The sequence below is a fragment of the Talaromyces amestolkiae genome (genome assembly GCF_001896365.1).
Source record: "Talaromyces amestolkiae strain CIB chromosome Unknown scaffold1.1, whole genome shotgun sequence".
NCBI classification, from domain to species: domain Eukaryota; kingdom Fungi; phylum Ascomycota; class Eurotiomycetes; order Eurotiales; family Trichocomaceae; genus Talaromyces; species Talaromyces amestolkiae.
In genome coordinates, this window is record NW_024468037.1 from 2,341,037 (window position 1) to 2,362,938 (window position 21,902).

A 21,902-nucleotide genomic window follows, 5' to 3' on the forward strand; every position below is an offset into this window, starting at 1 on the left:
ACTGCTAGCGGACCTGCTCTTTTTCGTCAACTTGAGGACGGTACAGGTTAGTCTGTCTCTCTCTTCGAGTTTGCTTAGAGCATTAGTAGCTGATGAACAGCACAGAGCAACCAATCACAGAGGATGACTTATTTAAATATCAACGACATCGCTGGTTGTATGTACTATGGAAAATCTCTTCTTTTTTGCTTCCACTGACACGATGGCTAGAAAAAATGACGCAAAAGAGCAGGATCTACGATATCGATCCTTTAATATCGCGGCATTGATAGAACGAGCTCTCAAAGCCAAGAGGGAACGTGCTTATGGTCTAACATGTATGTTTCTTTCCCCTTAAATTTATACTTGATAAGCCTTGATGATGTGTACTGACTTCATATACAGGTGTTAAAATTCTCAAACTTCTAGAAGGCGATCACAACAAAGTCCTTCTCTTGACAATGAGTGATGGAGATGAGCTTATTGCAAGATTACCGAATCCAATTGCTGGCAGCAATTGGTTCACCGTGTCATCAGAAGTAGCCACTCGGCGATTCGTGGAGAATATCTGCAATGTACCGATGCCTAAAGTCTGGGACTGGGATTTTCGCGACCGCAATACCGTCGGCGCTGAATGGATTATTGAATCCAAGGCTGCTGGAGAGCCACTTCGTAAAAGCTGGTTTAATATGAGCCGCCAAGCTCAGTTGGGTATCATCGAACAAGTGGTTGACTTAGAGACCAAGCTAGCGTCCCTGAAATTTTCGAGTCACGGAAGTATCTACTTGGAACGCTGGCTATACGCCAAGAAATTGCTTTGTAGGAGAATGGCCTCCCCGAAAGTAATCGTGAACAGAGATGAAGCATCCGCATTGATGTCTGAACGATTCTACAAACAGTTTGTCATCGGACCTTCGACGGATCGAAGATTGTATCGTGGTCCTGGGGATCTTTCGAAACAATTCCGAGGTCCTTGTGAGTGACGATTTACCCTCGTTTAGCTGGATGGCCAATACTAATTGCCTTTCGTCCAAAGTCACGGACCTCTTTCACTACGCTAGTATTCTATCAAGAAACGAAAGAAGATACATCCTGAACAATCCGTGGGCGAAGGCGGACTATATCACATCAACGCAGGATAAGCAAGACCAGAGCGAATATATGGAACTGATTTACAAATACTCCGCTTTGCAGGAGCAACTCATCCGGCCAGAATTTAACAACGACCCGTGTACACTCTCCCATCCGAACCTCAGTCTGGACAACATATGGATCGATCCAAGAACAGAAAAGATAGTTTCTTTGACAGGATGGCAATCCACAGCTATAACGCCACCATTACTAAAACGTCCATATCCCAGATTCCTTGATACGGAATTTCAAACACAATCGGGCGACCGATCCCAAATATTGCCGAAAGAACGGTATCGCGAACTCGTCAAGATATCAGAGCCTCTCCGCTACGACCGCATATTCAGCAATCCACAAAAATACGAACTTCTCGTGGGTCCAATGTCCAGTATATTTAACACATGGAACAATAGCGGCATTTTCCGTTTGCGAGAATCTCTTCTTGCGGTTCGCAACTTGCAGCAGCTTGTTCTTGCCAATCCCGTACCGGAACTAGAGCAGTTCAGTTCAGCGGAACTAGAGAGCCACGCCAAAGAAAAGTACGCCAGACAAGAGCTTGATATGCTCTTCAATATGATTCAAAATGTTCAACATACTGTCAACATACCCAGGGACGGCCGCATCCTAGCTGAAGACTTTGAGCGCGCACAAAAGTTGAATGAGGACTATCGGCAACAGTATATCAATTTGGCCGCAGGTGGTCGTAAAACTCAGCTAAGAAAGGCATGGCCATTCGATTCTCGGGACGATAAAGAAGCACAAAACAAGGCCTCCATTCCACGGGAGTCTTCCTTAGTGAAAAAGCATCCCAGCATCGGAAAATCTCCAACGGTCGTTCGGAAGATTATTGTAGACTAGTGTGGTATAAACAATGTACAATATTATTCAGATTATATACATACTCCAACCGTATGACACCAAACCTGAGCTATCTCACTTAGGGCTATTTAGCTTGAACCTCTAAACTCCGCAATCTTCTATAAATTGCTTCTCGCCTTTCTAACCTTCGTGCTCTCAAGGAGATATCTATCTAATCTCTCCACCAAGTCCTTCGGCAGCTCGACCGCACGCGGCACCGGCTCCCTGGACCTCTGAGCCTCTTCATCCAGCCATGCGGGCCAAACAACATCCAAAAACTTAGCCACCTGCACAGCTGTACCCAGCGGATTCTCAAAATTCAACGCATGCGCTCCTTTCTCCACAAAGGCCTCCGAAACCTGGCCTGTCGCCATACCACCACCTCCCCCTCTTCCCGTACCCGTACAATCAAGCAATCTCTTCCGATACGCCGCATCACTAATGAAATCCGCATTCCTGCTCCAGAGATACAACGTCTTGCAATGTATGCCCGGCATGAGATCTTTGATTTTGTCGCATTCAGCTCGATAAAATCCGCCAGGTATGATACTCTTCTCAGAGCGAGTTGCCCAGTCTTCACTCGGCGCAATACCTTCATACGGAGGGTCGGCTTTCATATACCACACAATTCGCTGCAGTATCGGCGTTACTAACGTCACACGCTCACTCGTCGGGTCTGGACGCCACAGTTCGTACTTGAGCGTCTTCTCAAACACTCTTGACTCAAATGCGCCGTAGTATGGAGATTTTGCGAAATGTTCTCTGGCTTCAGCCATGTTCTTCCATGAGTGCTTCAATTGATGTAATCGATATTTGAACTGAGTAGAATGCCGAGTTCCCTCGCCGTCGTCGTGCCACGATCCATTTTCAACGACGGGCTCAATGCAAACTAATGCATGGAAGAGACGCGGATGCCATGCTGCTGGGGCCAGGACGTGTACTGCACCAAAGGACTGTCCCATGCCCACCAACGGCGGAGCCATGTACGCTCTACTAATGCTACCATCTTCCTGAGAACGAAATTGATTAATCATCTGCACGATATCGCGCGCCGGATCAAACCATTCCGCTTCATCCCCGATTTCGTTTCTGTTGAGTAGGAACGATTGTCCATGATTGTACACATCAGCTGCGAAAATGGCTTTGATGGTGGTTCCTGAGCCGACTGTGCGGAGTAGGTCGCTGAAAAAAGGCTCGTATTGCTCTTTTGTAGATTCGAGGCCGTGCGCGAATATTATTGTTACTCCTTTGGGATCGGTTGTTGCCGTTGTGTTTGTGATGCGGTATTCGTTTACATGTAGATAGAGTCGAGAGGTGTTAGGGTCCCGGACGGCGCGTCGATAAGCGCGTGATTGAAAGGCGGGAATCGTGTGTTGGACTAATGTCCATGGCTCAGATGATATTGAAGCCATAGGAATGAATGTTACTGGAGGCTCATTCCTACCATCGCATAAATCTCAAAGAGAGAAGGCTACACGCGGGTTGGATATCAATCCTTGCACGTGTCAAGTACCAGCCATCCTTGCCGAGACTAATGTATAATTCTCAGGACTACGTACTGCACGAATACTTAGATAATGGAATCGGCCATGAGAAAGCATCTATGGCAGGCTCCATACTCTAGATCACTTCTCGGCGCACAGTTTTACATGCAAGGACAAAATGGATAACTCTTCTTTGCAAATAACATTGGTGAAGAGAGGGCCTTGTCTGTCTTCCAAGGAGAAGAATCGATGACTGAGGCATCCATGGGTGATTCGCAATCCCTCCTGGAATCGGTAAAGCGTGTCTGCAGGTCAGGATATAGTATAAAACTAAAGCCAATCAACGAATATCTTTTCAGAAATCTAGACCTGAAACGGAGTTGAAGATGTCTCCCCGGTATATGATTGGCAAAAAAACACAGATCGGCAAATTCAGTCGCCAGTGGCTTGCTTTAGTGCGAGCAACATCCCCACTACGAGGCTATTATATCATCTTATTCGTTCATTTCTGTTCCACAGCCCCGCGGACATTTACCGGAGTAGATGTGATCGAGTGGACTTCGTATATACGAAGCACCTGCGTAGACTGAAATCCGATGATGTTGTCCACATTGTCATGATTGACGTGGTATGGTGACTTCAAGAGAACAATATGAGAATTGCCGTCATGGTGTTCCAGCCCTGTGTCTAATAATATTGACCCACCATGGACGCCTAGCCAGTCGAGGTATACAAGACGTCTTTTTGGGATTTGTTAGATGGATTTACTCAATTGAACTCCGCTGATTTCAAAATCTCGGAACGCAAGGCTCATCTTACGCCGATTGAAACATTAATACGATTCTTCGGGCAACTACTGGGGCGCCGGACGTAAGACGACGAGAACTGCGTCTGGTGTAAAAGTTCTTCCACCAGTGATCCTCAGTTTACCGCACCAATAGATCAGATAGTATGTACTCCGCACATATGACATTACTGTGCTCGGGAAGAGATTCGAGCTGGGTAGTGTGTTGATTGCACTGACCGATCAACTGTATGTGATATGTCGTAGTTCCAGAGACTGTCAAGAGGAGAAAGAGACGAGGTTAACGCTTTGCTTAAAGACGCCAGCCCGAATGAAACTAGCCCGGCAACTCAGCCATCCATCACGTGATGTCTGGCCCCGTCTCTCCTACCCAGCGTTGAGTCTCAGACTCAGCCAAGTTCCAACGTAACAAATCCTTCACTCCACCCATTTCAGACTCCTCCCTGCCGACCGTACGACGACTACGACCGTCTCCTCCTCCATCCGCCATACCTACCTTTCCGCCTCTCTTTACAATTTAATATTCGACACCGACAGAATCGTCGCTTGTCAGACATCAAGTGTTCACGCGGTTGGCTGGCACTGCCGCGACACTGAAAGCCACCGGGAAAGGATCCCAACAGCCCGAGAGCCCCCCGTCGGGGCTCGCAAATCGCCATGGTTCGGCACAATGAAGCGCCTCGTGATAGTATAGACAGCACTCTGCCTCAGATGTCGGATCTTGTGCCCGCTGATGGCTCGCTATTCCGTCCCTCCCATGCTCGACAACCGTCACATCCCAATGTGTTCTCAGACGACTACTCGATCGACTCAATTGACGCACCTCTCTTTTCCAACCATCAACGAAACCATTCCTTTTCTTCCTTTGACTCAACCTCTACCGTTGAACCACGACGTTGCGATACACCTAAGCCAGTGGCCGAAAATAGCACACGAGTGAACCTGTTGGATCAGCAGCCGAATCGCCGGTCGCTGGCTTCTGTCCATCAGCAGGATGAGTCTTTAACACTAGGTAGGACTGTCAGTCGTCAGTCCCATGCATCCTCTGCCTCGATTGAGGACCTTAATCCTTTTGCGGACCAACCAAATCCGTCATTTGCCGAGAGCGCTCGGCCTTCGAGTATTCGAAAGGGCATAACTGCATTAAATCGACAGTCTACGGTTTCGACTACCTCGACGCGGTCAGGATATACTGCAGTGCCACGGGCGATGAGTCCATATCGTGGCGCGACGACTGGTCCTAGTCATCCGTATGCAATGTACCCGCAAGTTGGTGTCGGTCGATCGCCTAGTGTTGCCACAGTATCGACAATACGACACGCCGACAGCCCACTGAGAGGGCCAACCGGGCCACAACACCCGTACGGGATGTATCCGCAAAATATCGACTATGAAGAAGATTTAGGGGATCAGCCAATCCCAGTTGGCTTCCCTCCTCGTGGAATACAGCCTCAAGGAGCTACGACACAAGCAGATGAGGTTGGGGACATCATAGGCCCAGACGGTCATCTCGAACAACTCCCACCATATTCGCGCTATCCCGATGGCGTAATCCGGCCAACAATGGGCAGGGGTCCTGCCAGCATAGCCAGTGACATAAGAGGACGATGGGAACGATATCAAGACGAGCCACATACCAGGTCAGATTCCTCTTCAGGATCTGGGACCTTGATCAATGTCGACTCTTCAGAACCATTACGGTCACCAACCACGTCATCTGGCCGTTCATCAACTTTAGTAGCGCCCGTGCCGCTAGAGGAGAAATTACGTCAAAAAGGTCAACGGAAATGCTGCGGCGCGCCGATCTGGCTTGTGGTAATGTCGAGTATGACCATGGTGATTTGTGCACTCTTGGGTGGTGTCATCGGTGGTGTACTAGGTGAAAGGGCGGCCGAACATCGGGCACAGCTCGCAGCTGCTAAGCATTCCTCGCATCCGGCGAGTGTGGTTACCGTGACTTACACATCCGATGTTTCACCTTATACGTCCACGCCCACAGGTATCGCTGCTCTTCCGACGGGTAATTATCAGGTTCCTTGGACAGTCACCAATGTGTCCAAATTCTGTGTTAGCACGTCTAAGCAGCAATCCTGGAATTGCCAGATCATGGACCCGCTTCCTATTGACATTCAAGGATCCTCCTTCATGTCTAGTAGCCTTACTGTCCAGCAACCTAGCATTCAAGATGGTCATTTTAACTATGGCGCCCAGCTCCCTTACGACATCAACCCCCTTCAGCAACAACTCAATATCATGATCGACAAGGAAGACCCCCAGTTAGGGCCTGCGCTTTTTTTCCAAACAATGTTCAACAAACTCGTTATAGTTCAAGACTCTCAAGATATGCAGTCGAAACGCTCACTCGATGAAAGGGACACCAGCGGATTTGTCAATGGGCAAAATCAAAATACAAACTACCCGAAGCCTTGGTTTTGTTGGTGGAACCAGACACAATTCGAGACATTCATTTATATAAATCAAACCCAGGACGCCACGGGTTCCGGAACAACTTCGACCACAAGTTCAACCACACAGCCTGCCTCGATCACAACGGCTCCATCCCCTACGTCGGGATCTCAGAAGCGAGATCTAGATCTATTACTTCGTGATAGCATTACCGGTAATTATCCTAGGAAGGTTAAGATCAAGGAAAACCGGGTGAATCCCACTGCGCCACAAGCATATTGCCAGCAGATGCAGGTCAACCCAGACAACAGCATTACTCCGATCGTGGGTCAGCGTTTCAACATCAACGAAACGGTCCCGACGGGTGAGCATGGCGGCCCTGTCCCGTGCTATTGCGAGTGGATGACCTGATCATACGTGTTGCATCGATCTGCATATCATTTCCTGGCGTTTTCCGAGTTTTCCTATCATCTTCCTGACGTGATACGATTGTCGTTTATGACAGCAAATCTTTCTGGTGTACATCTCAAAACATGGGTTGGAGTTTTGTGTTGGTTTATTAGCAATTATGTTGAGCGATTGATTTATCATTCCTTTGGTTTTCTTCTTATGTGAGGGTGGCGTTGATAATAATTATTTTGACTTTTGAGAAGAGCACCAAGGCTCTAGGGATGGCCGGGTATTTGGGAACACATTTTTTATTGCGTTTTGGTGTTATCTGTTCGAACTTTACCGATCAAGCATAGCTTTGGGTAACTACATCTTGTTACTTTTTAACTCTACTTAATTGATCTTCAAATTGTCCGAATGTCCCTGATCTCTCTGCAGGCTTAGCGATAAAATTGTGGTTCTCATGTAGATGATCACTCGCGGTAGATGACCAGCTTCGACGTCATCTCCAAGATTAGATGGCGACTCTTGGATCTTGTTCTCCCCTGTGCTGCTACGTGTTGATAATCCAACTATTTGAGACTGATTAAATTATTCTTGCTCGCAATCATCCATGATTATCAATTTTTGTCTTGATTATCGACTCCGTGACATTCAATATCATAACTCAATCTCAGCTCACTTCCTAGATATATTCGAAATGCAGTCAATCCTCCGCATATCACGGTCAACGACCGTGAAGCCGATGTGTCCATCACTGCTCAGAGGTAGAATGCCAATCGCAAACCAAACACTTAGGTATCCATCAACGATCAAGCGATACAGCCATCAATCATACGGCGGCGACGACAATCCTCAGGGAGACCGACCCGCGTCTCGCAAAAGTCGCGACTTGGAGCATCCTGGTTCGTCTGCACCCATTCACCAGTTAGCTATTTATTTGAGTCCCATATCTAATATAAACACAGGCCCTCCACCACCAGACGTAAGCAAAGACTCAGCCGAATCCAACCCTTCCTCGAAGAAACAATCAGAGAAACAAGAGCAAGAGCAAGAGCAAGCAAAACATGAAGACCTCTACCAGAAAAAGCAACCGTCCAACAAAGCACGACCAACCCTTAGCTCGGGTCGCGAATCGCCAAATGTCGACGAACAGGGCAATGTTCGAGACGATGTGCCGGAGGACGTAAAACGGCACAATCGTGAGATGGAACAGAGGCACGATAAGGCGTACAATCAGATTGGGGATGAAGGGAAAGTTAATAAAGGGTTCTGGAAGGGGAATGGGGAGAGTTTGACGGAGGAGCAAGGTGGTGGGAGGGCGCAGCGATAGTTGGGCCTGCGCTTGGTGGGATGTATGAATTATAGTAAATTGATTGTGCTTATATATATATATATATGCTATTTATGTTAATTGATCGGTTAACGAATACACAACTCATCATCGCTGCTCTGATAACAATGGCGTATTCTCCGTTGCCTGCTGATCCTGCTCCGCATTCGCGGCTGGCGTCTCGTCAGCCATAAACGGATGTTCAATGACATCCTTCTGTCCCAGATATTCAAAGTAGATGCCCATCACGAGAAGTGTCCCTTGCAACAAAGCAGTAATCACATATACCCCCCACGCACTCCAGCCCTCGGCACCCAGTCTTTGCGCCAGACTAGCGGCCCAGACTAGACTGCCGGGTGTCTGGATACACATCATAGGGATACTCAGACTACCGACCTTTTGCAGGCGGAACGTCGTCCAGATTTGAGGGAAGTATTGAATGGATGCTAAAACAGCGGACATGATTCCTAGTACGTTGGCCCATGTTTGTAGATTGGACGGATGTTTGATAGCCACCACGAGGGAGACGATAAGTACTATCACTGCGTGGGCGAGACAAGTGATGGAGACAATGACGGCTGTGCTATAGCTCGGTTGTTTTTCGTCGTTCTCAACATTCTCATTGCCATGGGACTCATTTTCTGTTTCGGCAGATGTTGTGGGATTGACCAAGGAAGTCGCTCGGGGGAAATAGATCAAAAACAGGAGGAGACTACACAAAATCCTCGTTAGTGATGACCACAACCATGCCCCAGATGCATGACTGACATGACATAAAACGACAAACACTGCACCCCAACCTGGAATATGCCCAACAACCCCGCAAAACACGACACGCCCGAAATCTCTCGGCAGCAGGCTACGTCGCGTGCGCTCCGAGGGAGAACTAGTATGTTCGCGAATGCGGCAGTTCCCGACGTCGTGCCGAGGAGGACAAAGTATGGCGACAAGCCGAATGAGCTTTTTAGCTGGATGATGCGGATATGTTGGGGGAGGTAGGATACGAGGATTCCGACGAGGATGAGACTGTTGTAGATAGAGCAGAGTTGTTAGTATGGAAAGCAGGAGCTCATAGGTGGGTGACGTACAGTGATAAGATGAAGTTGAAGCTGACGCCGTGAGGGAGCTCAAGGTCCTGGCATTGCGGGGAGACGGAGCCCATGTTTGCAAGCTGTATGCCTATCTCCACAGGCACTTCCACTTATATGAAGCAGAGATAGATTTTGTTATATAGACGAAATGGTAGTTGAGAGATGTCGAGGCAGCTCCCAAGGTTGGCCGATAAACAGATAAGAAGGCTGGAGCTGCCGCCTGACCACCTCGGCTCCACCGTGCTGTGGCTTGCTGATTGGCTAGTGCAGACTCAGTTGTAAAATGGTCGCGTATACACTGTCGAACAGCGATGGATTAACCTATTAAAATCGATATATCCAACTTATAGTTACCTTGTCTATCAGAGAGGTGTAGATGTTCCTGCGAGTAGAAGGTCAATCCGTGCCTTGTTTTGCTTCCCGATTAGGAAATACAGTTCCCGTTTAGGCAACCTGATTGTCTGGGATGTTTTGGTTTGGATCGGAGGATTTACGGCCTGTCTCATGGCATATCTATCTATATCATGTGAAACAATTTCATCGAGATATTTGGGTCAATTACTAGGTAGGAAAGAATATAGATCTAGAGAAGACCGTGAACTGAGTGAGAATCGACGCTGGGTATATTAGTAGAGCGAAAAAGAAGGGGCTAGACGCACACGTTAGGCATCCCTAGTGGAACTGTATACATACTACATAGTAGTACGTACTGACCACCAAGGAGCAGGATGCGTCATTGAGCTCGCGTCATTGCGAGATTCCAGGCGAATGCTGCCAAGAATCTGATCTGGATGTATCGTGCGTATTGTTACAGTAATGCATGAGTCTTGATATGGGGTGGTTGTATGTGTATTGTGGTATGACGTGGTATGCTTCCCCCCCAGTTTTGTGTGGCAGCTCAGCTTCCCGCCAATACGTCACTCACTGCTCATCATCCCTGGCTTCCTTTAAATATTCTCCCCACGGTTTGTCCTCGTTCATGCTCACCTCTGATTTCACTCTTCATAAATTAAAACTGTACAGGTGTGTTTAGTCTATCATAATTTCGATCATTTCATTTATTTCAACTACCGGATCATTTCACTGACCTCGCGAGCTTCTAGCTGACATTGACGTCACTTAACGCGCGAGCTTTCTACCATAGCAACATAACACCAAGGTACAGAAAGCGAACACGTGAACAATGAGATTCCGCTGGGCTACCGGCCTCTTGGTCGTGCTAGCTACTTCTGAAGCTGTCGGTGCTAGCAACTGGTTCAGTAGGTCTGGTATGTGCTGCGGTCGCTGACCTTTGGAATGAGAAGACTAACCGATGTGTTGCTGCAGTGTACAATAGCTGGCATGAGACTGAGCTTGAGAGATGGCTCGCCGACCATGGTAAGTGAAGATGCCACCCCAGATTATTGATGTGCAACCACTAATCTAAGTCCAGACATCCCCTTCCCAACACCTGCCGACCGCAAAGACTTGGAGAAGTTGGTCAAAAACAACTGGAATGCCAAGGTACAGGCGCCTATTGCCGACGTCTCTGACACGGCTTCAGACCACTTAAGCAATGTCAAGGAATGGATTTTTGATAGGTGAGTTTGCATTACTTTTTACATTTTAATTTCCACTTAGCTAATTTATCCAGCTGGACTGAATCTCGTCTGAAAGCTTTCCTTGATCGTCACAGTATCCCAGCCCCTCAGCCACGTAAGCGTGACACACTCCTCCGCGCCGCGCGTGAGAACTACGAGACTGTCGCAAAGAAGCTTGGCGAGACTGCTGCCTATCCCGGAAACTGGTTGTACTCAGAATGGAGTGATTCGGATCTCAAGGAATGGCTTGACGCCCGTGGATGGCCTGTTCCGCAACCTACTACTCGTGACCGTCTTATTGCAGCTGTTCGACGCCAGTCTCGCCTTGCTAGCCTCGCTGCTCAGCAATCTGCTGCTTCACTTTCGGCCTCCGCAGCTGCTACTGAGCAAACCCTCAGTGAAGCTCTCTTTGACGCCTGGTCTGACTCTAATTTGAAGAAGTTCCTCGATGAGCATGGTGTCAAGGTACCTCAAGGTTCGAAGCGCAATGAGCTCATCGCCTTGGCTCGCAAGAACCGAAAATACCTCACTAACCAAGCCTCGTCAATTTCTGCATCTGCCGCTAGCGCATACGGTGCTGCTACTTCCAAGGCCGGGAATGAGTATGCACAAGCAACTGAAGATGCGCAGCTCAAGGCTGAAGACGCATTTGATGCAGCAGCAGCACAATGGTCTGACTCTCGATTAAAGGCATTTTTGGATGCACGTGGCGTTCCTGTGCCTCAGCACTCGAAGCGCGATGAGCTGCTTGCCAAGGTCCGACTCCACAAGCACAAGGCTGCTACTGGTTACAGCGCCTGGACATTTGATACCTGGACCATTGATAACTTAAAGTGAGTATCTGTATCTATGTTAAGAAGTCAATCTGGCTAATATAGAAACAGGAAATATTTGTCGTCTGTGAACAACAAATACGCAAAGAAAGCCGATGCCACGCGCGAGGAACTTCTCAAGCAAGCTCAAGAACAATACGCAAAGGCATCCAAGTCTGGAGGCACTCACTATGCTTCCGCTACTTCGTACCTTGCTCAGGCCACCGCCGCAGCTAAGAAAGATACTTTTGACGAATGGTCCGAGTCTGATTTGAAGAGCTACCTCGACTCATACGGTATTCCCACATATCAGGGTTCTCATATTAATGAATTCCGTGCCGCCGTCCGTCGTAATGCTCAGTACTTCCGCTATGGCACCAGCACCCCGACTCAGACAATCTTTGCTCGCATTCAACAGGGCGCTGGGTGGCTGCTTGATCAGTTGAAATTTGGTGCTGCCGTAGGCCGCGCCCAAGGTCAGGATGCCGCTGAGTCTGCCAAGTCAAAGGCAGCAGAAGCTACTCAAAAGATACGAGAGGAATTGTAAGCCGTTGAGGGTTTGCCACTTATAAACGATACCCACCTAAGCAACATATCAGCAATCGAACTACGGTGGTGGAGTGATGGATGATGGACAACCACCAGAATATGGATTATCGAAATGACCAACTCACGAATATAGTATGACCTGGGAGTTTTATCTTTTCGGCGTTGAGATTTTTTTCTTCATTTCTTCTATTCAAGGCTGTTTTACTCGCTACTTTAGTCTAGTCAAATTTTTATTTAGGTAAACAAAATAATGAATCTTACCTATACAGAAGATTATTCCTTTAAATTTCCTATCACTTATCACAAATGCGATTAATGAATTTAACAGCTCTTCGTTAAAGTGGCAGTTATGCCTGGTGTTGTTTGTTTAGGGCTATACTGCACAGTTCCCCTTTCGGGACTAGGAGCAGGGCGTGCAATATTAACAACGTCCAGGCAGTCAAAGACTCTGGACTTAGATTGTCCAATTGCCTCCATATTGACGGAAGATTCTGACTAGTTTATATCAGTAGATATGTTTTCAGGGTGTCCTTTCTATATAGCAAAGCCTGCTTGTCGTGTAAACCAAGACTTGCATGGTAACTCCCTGTGCTTGATATCTATTGTGAGCTTGATCATAGGCTGGGCCATTAAAATTCAACTGGGCGCATGATTCTTGAATAGAAGGATGGAAGAAACAGTCTTCGTTTGCTTGCTCGCTTAGCATACTGCTTAGAAAAGAAATAGCACAGATCTTGACAACCTGGGCACTTTCAGGACATGTAGTTCTCAATATCTCTATTTCTTCTTTCTTGCTGTCTGGGAGTCCCCGATAACAACGATACAATAGCTGCAAGAGTTTGTGCATCCCTTCCTTTGACGATAACACGACAACAAAAAGTCTCATGCTACAGATCGTGGGACTAACGCCAAATAATACCCAACCATGACCTACTCAGTCCTTCCCATAGGGGAAATCCACTATCCACGCTACCCAGAGAAACCCCCTTACGACCACATCCAGCCAGGTTGGTTGCACGACATTGATATCACAAACGTCCAATTTTGGCTCCAACCTGGTGTTCCAGACATCAAATTCTACCTTGAGATCGAGCAAGCCATCGACATCCACAATGCCAGATATGCACTTGGCGTTCGCGTGTTTCAGGATATATCCGCCATGGAGACAATGCTGAAGTGGGTGGGCATAGAGGGGAAGATCAAAAAGAAGGTGTTGAAGAACTGGTATTTGCGAGTTGTTAGGATGTATGACTATATTGAGGAGGAGAGGCCTGCGATGCCTAGTCTCGCGTTGCCGTGTGACTTCAGACGACAAGATGAGGATGAAGCATACAACAGCGAGCAGGATGGGGAGTATGAGTTAGATGAAGAATACGACGCTGCCCTGGTGGCAGGCATCAATCGCATCAACGCGTCTACTGCCACCATCACCGACACATCAACAGCCGACGTCGTCAGATCCACCACAAACAAGCTCAAGGAAGTAAACCAGATGGAGACCAACGAGCACAACAAAATCATAAAATCAGCCATAATAGCGCACAACTTCTGGCCCCTTTTCAACCGCATGTGCAATCGCGACATGAACTTCTTCCGATTGCAAATGGACGAGGTGTGCCCCCATATCAGCAATGAGATCAACTGGAGTTTTCTGCTTTGTGAGCCATGCACCGACGTCTCGGCCATGATCTTTCTGTATGTGATGAGCGTGTGGCAGTCGCGACCTGATGGGAAGGAGGATGAGCTTGCTGTGCCGCTTATTTGGTCGTTGGCTATCCAGTTACGGATCCTTGTGCCGTCTGAGCAGGTTTTGAGGGTTCTGGAGCATACCAGGGCTACCGATCACATTAAAGGGCTGAAGCCTATCAGTCAATGGAGGTAGTCTGTCAAAATTAGTAACGTCAATGCCTTCCGAGGAGGACCCTGGATATCAAAGTCTTTGTGCTGCTTTTTGAGAACGAGTAACGGGAGGGGCCGAGGGATTTTAGTGAAAGGGTAGATTTGATTCGTCTCTACCATGTAAGATATCACAAAATTGGCAAGCAGGAGGCAGCATAGAGCAAAAATAGTCAGATTTTTGAACGATACACCGATCCAATCATAACATATAAACATTAAGCACGTATGTCTGCAGTTTGTATACCTTCATCCATATTTTAAGTTTTGAGGAAATCGAGAAACACCAAAAAATGCGCACGTAAAGCAGTGCAAGAAAGAGAGCCGAGTCTCTTTGAAAGGGTCGTTTGTCAGTTAGTCGTAGAGATCGCATCAATTGAGTACATCACCGCAAAGCTCTCACAAGCTTTGCAAGTAATGCTTCACTTCCTAAGCCTTTGGCGCCTCAGGATCGCCCTCCGCAACAAGCTTCCCAACAATCAGATACTTCTCCAAGAACCGCTCTTCCCAACCCTGCAAGTTCTCCAATTGCTCTTCGTCGAGACCGCTGAGATCGTCGAGCGGACCCTTGAGATCCTGGGTGAGCATCGACTCGTCAAAGCTCTGGCATGCGAGACCGCGAGTAGCGTCGCGGCCGGCAAAGTTCTCGTATGCTCCGCCCTGCGTCACCATCATCAGTACCTATACGCTTCGCTGTTCGGTGCAAGATGGAATAATCATACCGGCCCGTAAAAGTGTCGTCCCGGAGTGACATCAAACACTCTACCGCGCACAGCTAGATAGACCGGTGCGCCATCATTGCCGTTGAATGGCAACAACGTCGATGGGGTGAAAGTGCGGAAGACGACGGGCGCTGGGGCTTTGGGCAGTGTCACGGGCTTCTTGGGGCGGAACTGAAGGTAAACGACGACGATGAAGACGGATGCGAGGATGAGGTTGATTGGCGTGGCGAGGGTTTGCCTGTGAGCCATGATGCCGGTTTCAATGTGGGTTCTGGATATGTAACGATTGAACGGCGTGTTGACGGGTACTTACACCTCGGCTGGAATGTCTGCGGAATCTAGATGGTAAGTCCAAAGCTATATATCAGCGAGATGGGGATCATACCGGAGTCCATGATTTCTGATATTCAAATAAGAGACAGAGCTGATATTTAAATGTCGTTGATGGTGATGAGAGCAGCAGAGATAGCCGACGGGGCGATCGCATATAAAGTACGGCCCCGGTTGGGGGCCTTTTTACTCCGATAGCTCACTCGTACGATTAGTATGGCTTCCGTCATGTTCTTTGACGATCCCCGCTAGCCGCTTTGAGCGGGTATAAATATCGCGCGCAACAATCAGCGGTACTATCAATAGTTTGTTACATATATAAATAAGCGGAGAATGGTATTTAATATCAAAAGTGAGTGCATCTGAACAGAGCCAATGGAATTATATGTTGCGTTTTGGGACCAGGGTTAGGGTTAGGGCCCAACGGCGGGCGGGCTATTCTTGGAAACATGAAACGTCATTTAGTTTAAGGGCAGCCTGCAATCAAACTACGCCCCTCAACTTCTTCTTCTTCTCTGTCAGCTTCATCTTTTCTCTTCTCTTCTCTCAGTCAGGGTGCACGTCTGGACCCTCTGTACAGTCACACTCCAGACACCGCATCTGGTCGGCTATTGTTGTACATAGTTTACAAGACGCCCCTCATTGTGCCTGGTCTTTGAATTTGCGCGCGTGCGGTGTGTTTCGACCTGATAGCACAATCTTTGTTCTCATTGTCCTCGTTTTATTTAGCCTTCTTGTCTACGCGGTCTCCTTCTTTCTTTCACATCTTAAATAGCCGTTTCCTATTATCCTCTGACCTGATCTTCAACCGTACTCCTTGAATACTTTGAAGGCCCCTCGATTCAGCTCATGTTGTGACCAACAAGATGTGGTCGAGGATCAACAAAAACCGCGATCATGCTCGCCATATTGGCGGGCATGCATCTGTCGAAAGCCCAAAAGGTCAGCCTGTGCTGCAGACAACATCTGGCAATCCTCTCCCGTCTCGGAGCATGTTGAAAGACTTGCCAGCTCTGCCGAGGTAAGTGAACGTACTCGGATCTTTGATTCGTACCGTAAGCTGAAAATTATTGCCTAGAGAATCTACGCAGTCTCCCAGCAATGATCGCGTGACTTCTTCTATTTACTCGCGCGACGATAGCGGGGTGCGATTCACGGATGGGAACATGCCTATTTCACCAACACGCGACTACGCAGAGTACTCCAGATATGCAGAACAACAGCAGGAGCCTGAAATATCTCCTCCTGACACTCCTGTTGATCTGCCCAGCGCACAGGCTCACTCAGACGTCTCACCCATCGATGACGACAAACATTTCTTCCCTGAAATGCCCAAACATAGAGCAAGTCAATTGCCAGTTCCTCGCAGAAACATCACCAATGATATACCTGTAAACGTTGCAGATCAATCATCCAGTCTTCAAGCCAAGCGAACCAATACTGAAGGTTTCGAAGGCCCATCAAACAAGCCTACCACATCGCGAAATACTACATCTCCAAAACCACGAAGTGCAAGCCCGCCAGTCGGGATTGCCGACGCTCGAAGCAAAGAAGCTACCCGTCTATTCAGTGCCGGAAAAGAAAAGCTGCAAATGTTTACCAAAACGCGTGAACACAAACAGCGCGATGCCAAACAACCTCGTGAGCAATGGAAAGGTGCTAGTGGGCGCTTCGCTCTTGTCCCACCAATTGATACGAAAAGTACCGTGAAACACGGCAAAAAGCATGTACATGCGCAACGTGTCACAGAGGACCCAACGCGCGAATATTTGAACTCCAGCTCTGATACTTACACGATCACGACTATTACCGCTGGCCCTCCACCAGAAGAAAAGCTTCGAAGCAAAACGAGTCAGTTCAGATTGCGATCTAGGAATGCGTCACCAGATAAGAAGGATTCGCCAAAAGAACCAGAACGAAAAGTCGAATCGACTGTGAGCCGCAAGGCCAGTCCCGTAATCGATGTTCCTGGCATCGATCCGGCTACTCCTCACGATGTACGCCAATTCTCTGGAAGTAGAGCAAACACACCTACGCTCGACGCACCAAACGAGTCCAATATCTCCGACATGTTCCACGATCTGAGTCTTCCTCAAGAGCCGAGAAGCCGTTTCAGTGCTTCGACGTATGCGCCCACTGAGGCTGCGACTACGCCTCCAGGCAGCAGTCACGCCGACGTCCCACCTATGCCTTCTTTGGAATACTCGCCTATTATGACGAGAAGACGACCCATTCCAAGTTCTGCAGCATCCATCATAAGCATGAAACGGAAGCCTGTTTCTGCTGATACACCAGAAGTTGACATCAAGAACTTGTCTCCTGAAGAGCAAGCGCAACGCCGCGTTGACAGTTTGGAAGGTCGGCGTAGACAGCTTTCATTGCGCAAAGAGAGTATCAAGACAATGCTTCATGAGCTGACTGAGGTCATTCAGCCTAGTTCAGTCGCATACGACATGGCCACTCGCGACGAAGTCAAGAAGACTGTCAGCTCTTTGAAAAGTGAACTTGACGATATAGGAAAGGAGGATCACGAGATTGGCCTAAAGCTTGTACGGCTCTATAAGAATCTGAACAATGTGTCTGAGTTCGAGCAGAGCAGTTTGTGGGTCAAGCGGATCACCAGTTGAAGTTCTACGGTTTTCACTCTCTTTACGTTTTTCCTTTCTGTGCGATTTATTATTTATTATTCTTGTCAGCCATTTTGTTCTCGTTGAAGCTGGATCTTCATCAAGTCTCTTGTATTTCTGCATTGCATGTACCAGCCAGCGTGGCGTTGTCGCATATTTCCTGATTGATACCCTCTTGACTCTTTTGATAATTCGTTACTAAACTCATGTACGAGTTCGAAGCATTATGCAATATGGATTTTATTCAATTGCTCTCATTGTGCTGAAGATGCATAAATATCGTAAATACATGAAATCTTCGCCTGTATACTCATGTCCAAGTATAATGACGGGTCTTATGACAAAACGTGCAGGACGCCGATCGGCCGTATTCCGGGTATCGTTAGGGTACTCGTTTTCGCGGATTAAGTAGCGCTATGGTATGACGAGGAACGTAGTTGAAGAAGTGGAGGAAGCGAGAAAGCTTGATGGTCGTTTACTTCTTTCCAGATTTCTTGATGCCTTGAGCGCCGGTGTTCAAAGGACCTTTGCCTTTGGCCTTGTCCATGAGATCCTTCTTGGCCTTGGCCTCTGTTGCGTCGAGTTTCATTAGCGGCTGTCTCATGTGAAATTCTAGAGCTACTTAACGTACCAGCTCGCTGTCTCTCCTTGAAGGCGAGATCATCTTCATCTAGTTCCTTCTTTTCCTTCTTGGCCGCCTTGAGGGGCTTTGCTTTGCCGCCTGAAAACAATAGAAATTAGTAAGTGTTGCAAATGGCATAGAATCGCAGAACTGTACATACCGTCTCTTCCTTGACCACCCATCTTGAATGACGATAATAAATGATTTGCGCTGCGCGGTACACTTTCAGGAACGACAGAAGGGCAGAACGGGTTGAGATTCGCTGAGGGGCAGAGAAAAAATGGAGTTTGAGCAGGAGGCGGCCGGCTTATCAACTTTATCGGCGATGGAGGTCGCACTAGACCGAACTCGGTTGGCGGCAAATCTCTCAAGACATACGGCAAACTTGACGTCGTCTCCCCGTCTAGCAACTCGAACATCAGCATCAGCCATAGCACATCATCGCTGGCGGTCTGTTTATTATCATACGCACGCTTCAGACTTTATGATTAGGTGACACGGTCAAGGGCAAGGCAGGACCATTAGCCGGTTGGACATCTCAATCACCATATACTACGTTCTTGAGTTTGGAGCATCATCGCTAACCGAGTTCTCTCAATTTCTTTGTCTCAAAACCAGCCTTTCTCTTGTTGAAGTTTAGCATCGCTTGTTTCAATCATGGCTTCCCGCCGGTCAAGGTCGCTATCAACCCCGTCCGAGGGTGAGATAGTCGAGTCGGGATCAGAGACGAAGGCAACTACGTCGCAGACTTCCATGAATGACACGAATGTTAACCGTCGCTCCAGACTGAGTCCATCGTTTTCTCCCAGATCACCTGCATCGGGTGCTGCGAGGTCGCCACCATCACGGCGTCGATCTCGATCTCGATCTCGGACGCGTTCCCCTTATCGACGCGGCGGGAAACGTCGACGATATGATGACTATGATGATTATGATAACTATCGACATGGCTCCTCTTCTTCCTACCGATACGAGTCGCGGTCTGAGCATGACCGTAGATACGACTCGCGCCGTCAAAGAACGTATCATGACTACGACCGAGACGATAGCTACAATGGCGGGCTCCGGTATATGGATGACTACGATCGACGCGACAAGCGACAAAAGACGCGCAGTCGGTCGCCATTCAGAGACGTAAGAAAGCCAAAAAAGTACGATGATGCTGATGACATTGGGGAACCGCGCAAAGTGGCATTTAGAAACCAGTCAGTGAGCGAACGGGGTGTTTCCCCTGTTGTCGCTCAAGATGTTAAACCACATACTGAACCAGGGCGTCAGGTTGAGTCTAGCACAGAGGTTTCTACTGGTCTGAATGGGTAAATTTCCTCACTCTCTAGCGTTTGCATTCGACTGACAGACAATAGGTCAAGTCCAGATCTTACCGAAGCCCCCGAAGAGATTCTAGACGAAGCAGCACGGCTCGAAGCCCGGCGCAAACGGCGTGAAGCTATCAAAGCCAAGTACCGAGGCCAGGATGCACTGCGCATCCAAGCGTTGCATCAAGGAGCTGATCCGGATCTTACCCCCGTCACACCAATGAGTGCAGCTGGTGAGTCTTATGTCACAAAAGGAAGGGGAAATATCTCACTAACTTTCGCAGAATCGCCCAAATCTCCCGCCTTGGAAGTTTCTACCGAAACCCCTGAAAGTGAATTTACAGTTGCCAAGGATGAAGATCTTGCTAATGGTACCCAGCCTATGGAAGGCGTTGAAAAAGACGAACCATCTGCAGCAGACTACGACCCCACTCAAGACATGCGAGAAGAGCGGCAGAGACATGATCAGCAATTCAGTGAGGATGTATCATCAGCTGCGTACGATGAAACAAAAACTACTAAACAAGACGTACTCATCCCCGAACCGCAACCAGAGGCTCCCGCTAAAGACCCATACGATATGTTTGCTGAAGATGATGACGACATGTTCGCTCCGGAGCCCGAGGAACAACCTGAGCACGCAAGCGCCAAGGCTGTTCCCAAAGCAAAAGAGCTTGATATGACTATGTTAGACAATTGGGACGATCCTGAGGGCTATTATAATGTGAGACTGGGTGAGTTGATTAATGGGCGTTATCATGTTCACCAAAACCTTGGCAAAGGAATGTTTTCCTCTGTCGTACGCGCCACCGACTCGAAAACAGACAAATATGTGGCTATCAAAATAATCCGAAACAACGACACGATGCGAAAAGCCGGGATGAAGGAGATTCAAATTCTTGAACAGTTACTCGAGGCAGACCCAGACGACAAGAAGCATGTCATCCGATTTGAGCGGTATTTTGATCACAAGGGACACCTTTGCATGGTCTTTGAGAATCTTAGCATGAACTTACGAGAGGTGCTAAAGAAGTTCGGTCGCGATGTCGGGCTGAACCTACGAGCCATTCGTGCGTATGCACAGCAAATGTTTCTCGGCCTGAGTCTGCTCCGCAAGTGTAATATATTGCATGCAGACTTGAAGCCGGACAATCTGTTAGTAAACGAGCAACGAAGTGTTTTGAAAATTTGCGATTTGGGATCTGCATCTTCTGCCTCTGATAACGACATTACGCCGTACCTGGTCAGTCGATTCTATCGTGCTCCTGAAATCATTCTCGGGGTCCCATACGACTATGCGATCGATATTTGGTCAATTGGCTGCACGTTGTACGAACTATACACTGGCAAAATCTTGTTCACAGGTCGCAACAACAATCAAATGTTAAGATCTATCATGGAATGCCGCGGCAAATTTCCGCCGAAATTCCTGCGCAAGGGTGCTCTGACAGGTGCTCATTTCGACGACATGCTCAATTTCCACAGTACAGAAGAGGACAAACTCACGGGAAGAGTCGTGACAAAGGTGCTCGATTTCAAGAAACCGACGAGAGATCTCAAATCACGATTAATGGGAACTGGCAGCGGTGGCAAGGGCTCAAAAGGGATGACGGAAAGTGAGACGAAGGAGCTGGCGCAGTTTGTGGATTTGCTAGATCGGTGCTTGAGTGTGAATCCGGAAAAGAGGTGTACTCCGGTGGAAGCGTTGAAGCATCCTTTTATTTCGAGGAAATAGTTCGGATTTCTGGTATGTGTATATATTTTAGCATTAATTCTGATTCGAGCGTACTCGTTGAATATAATGACCATCTCAGGATACTACCTATCAGATCTCTGTAAAAGGGACTATTAACAAGGCCGCCTAGGAATCGAGTTGATTTACTTTGACAGACGCGGAAAGACAGCGCCAACCCATATTTGAATGCTCTATTAGTGTGCTACAATATACTATGAAATTCGTCTCAAACCATA

General features: G+C 47.9%; 11 protein-coding genes across 11 annotated transcripts; 7 read left to right on the forward strand and 4 right to left on the reverse strand.

The window, feature by feature from the left end:
• Positions 1–202: 202 nt before the first annotated feature.
• BHQ10_000768 (uncharacterized protein) lies at positions 203–1,968 on the forward strand (the record flags this gene model as incomplete). Its single annotated transcript, XM_040880401.1, has 3 exons — positions 203–317; positions 385–954; positions 1,016–1,968. 3 exons carry the CDS (start codon positions 203–205, stop codon positions 1,966–1,968), a joined length of 1,638 nt encoding a protein of 545 aa, XP_040729273.1.
• Positions 1,969–2,087: 119 nt separating this feature from the next.
• BHQ10_000769 (uncharacterized protein) lies at positions 2,088–3,380 on the reverse strand (the record flags this gene model as incomplete). The annotated part of the gene is made up of 1 exon (XM_040880412.1): positions 2,088–3,380. One exon carries the CDS (start codon positions 3,378–3,380, stop codon positions 2,088–2,090), a length of 1,293 nt encoding a protein of 430 aa, XP_040729274.1.
• A 1,534-nt stretch (positions 3,381–4,914) lies between these two features.
• On the forward strand, positions 4,915–7,074 carry BHQ10_000770 (uncharacterized protein; the record flags this gene model as incomplete). Its single annotated transcript, XM_040880424.1, has 1 exon — positions 4,915–7,074. The coding sequence occupies one exon, from the start codon at positions 4,915–4,917 to the stop codon at positions 7,072–7,074; it is 2,160 nt and encodes a 719-aa protein (XP_040729275.1).
• Positions 7,075–7,825: 751 nt separating this feature from the next.
• BHQ10_000771 (uncharacterized protein) lies at positions 7,826–8,386 on the forward strand (the record flags this gene model as incomplete). The annotated part of the gene is made up of 2 exons (XM_040880435.1): positions 7,826–7,958; positions 8,022–8,386. The coding sequence occupies 2 exons, from the start codon at positions 7,826–7,828 to the stop codon at positions 8,384–8,386; spliced, it is 498 nt and encodes a 165-aa protein (XP_040729276.1).
• A 108-nt stretch (positions 8,387–8,494) lies between these two features.
• Positions 8,495–9,548, reverse strand: BHQ10_000772 (uncharacterized protein; the record flags this gene model as incomplete). Its single annotated transcript, XM_040880446.1, has 3 exons — positions 8,495–9,098; positions 9,155–9,412; positions 9,475–9,548. 3 exons carry the CDS (start codon positions 9,546–9,548, stop codon positions 8,495–8,497), a joined length of 936 nt encoding a protein of 311 aa, XP_040729277.1.
• Positions 9,549–10,660: 1,112 nt separating this feature from the next.
• BHQ10_000773 (uncharacterized protein) lies at positions 10,661–12,416 on the forward strand (the record flags this gene model as incomplete). Its single annotated transcript, XM_040880457.1, has 5 exons — positions 10,661–10,745; positions 10,804–10,854; positions 10,910–11,057; positions 11,111–11,890; positions 11,942–12,416. The coding sequence occupies 5 exons, from the start codon at positions 10,661–10,663 to the stop codon at positions 12,414–12,416; spliced, it is 1,539 nt and encodes a 512-aa protein (XP_040729278.1).
• A 927-nt stretch (positions 12,417–13,343) lies between these two features.
• Positions 13,344–14,300, forward strand: BHQ10_000774 (uncharacterized protein; the record flags this gene model as incomplete). The annotated part of the gene is made up of 1 exon (XM_040880468.1): positions 13,344–14,300. One exon carries the CDS (start codon positions 13,344–13,346, stop codon positions 14,298–14,300), a length of 957 nt encoding a protein of 318 aa, XP_040729279.1.
• A 443-nt stretch (positions 14,301–14,743) lies between these two features.
• Positions 14,744–15,285, reverse strand: BHQ10_000775 (uncharacterized protein; the record flags this gene model as incomplete). Its single annotated transcript, XM_040880479.1, has 2 exons — positions 14,744–14,974; positions 15,037–15,285. 2 exons carry the CDS (start codon positions 15,283–15,285, stop codon positions 14,744–14,746), a joined length of 480 nt encoding a protein of 159 aa, XP_040729280.1.
• Positions 15,286–16,232: 947 nt separating this feature from the next.
• On the forward strand, positions 16,233–17,993 carry BHQ10_000776 (uncharacterized protein; the record flags this gene model as incomplete). The annotated part of the gene is made up of 2 exons (XM_040880490.1): positions 16,233–16,387; positions 16,445–17,993. 2 exons carry the CDS (start codon positions 16,233–16,235, stop codon positions 17,991–17,993), a joined length of 1,704 nt encoding a protein of 567 aa, XP_040729281.1.
• A 475-nt stretch (positions 17,994–18,468) lies between these two features.
• Positions 18,469–18,797, reverse strand: BHQ10_000777 (uncharacterized protein; the record flags this gene model as incomplete). The annotated part of the gene is made up of 3 exons (XM_040880501.1): positions 18,469–18,563; positions 18,625–18,714; positions 18,776–18,797. 3 exons carry the CDS (start codon positions 18,795–18,797, stop codon positions 18,469–18,471), a joined length of 207 nt encoding a protein of 68 aa, XP_040729282.1.
• Positions 18,798–19,272: 475 nt separating this feature from the next.
• On the forward strand, positions 19,273–21,666 carry BHQ10_000778 (uncharacterized protein; the record flags this gene model as incomplete). Its single annotated transcript, XM_040880512.1, has 3 exons — positions 19,273–19,931; positions 19,980–20,164; positions 20,216–21,666. The coding sequence occupies 3 exons, from the start codon at positions 19,273–19,275 to the stop codon at positions 21,664–21,666; spliced, it is 2,295 nt and encodes a 764-aa protein (XP_040729283.1).
• Between the last annotated feature and the right edge of the window lie 236 nt (positions 21,667–21,902).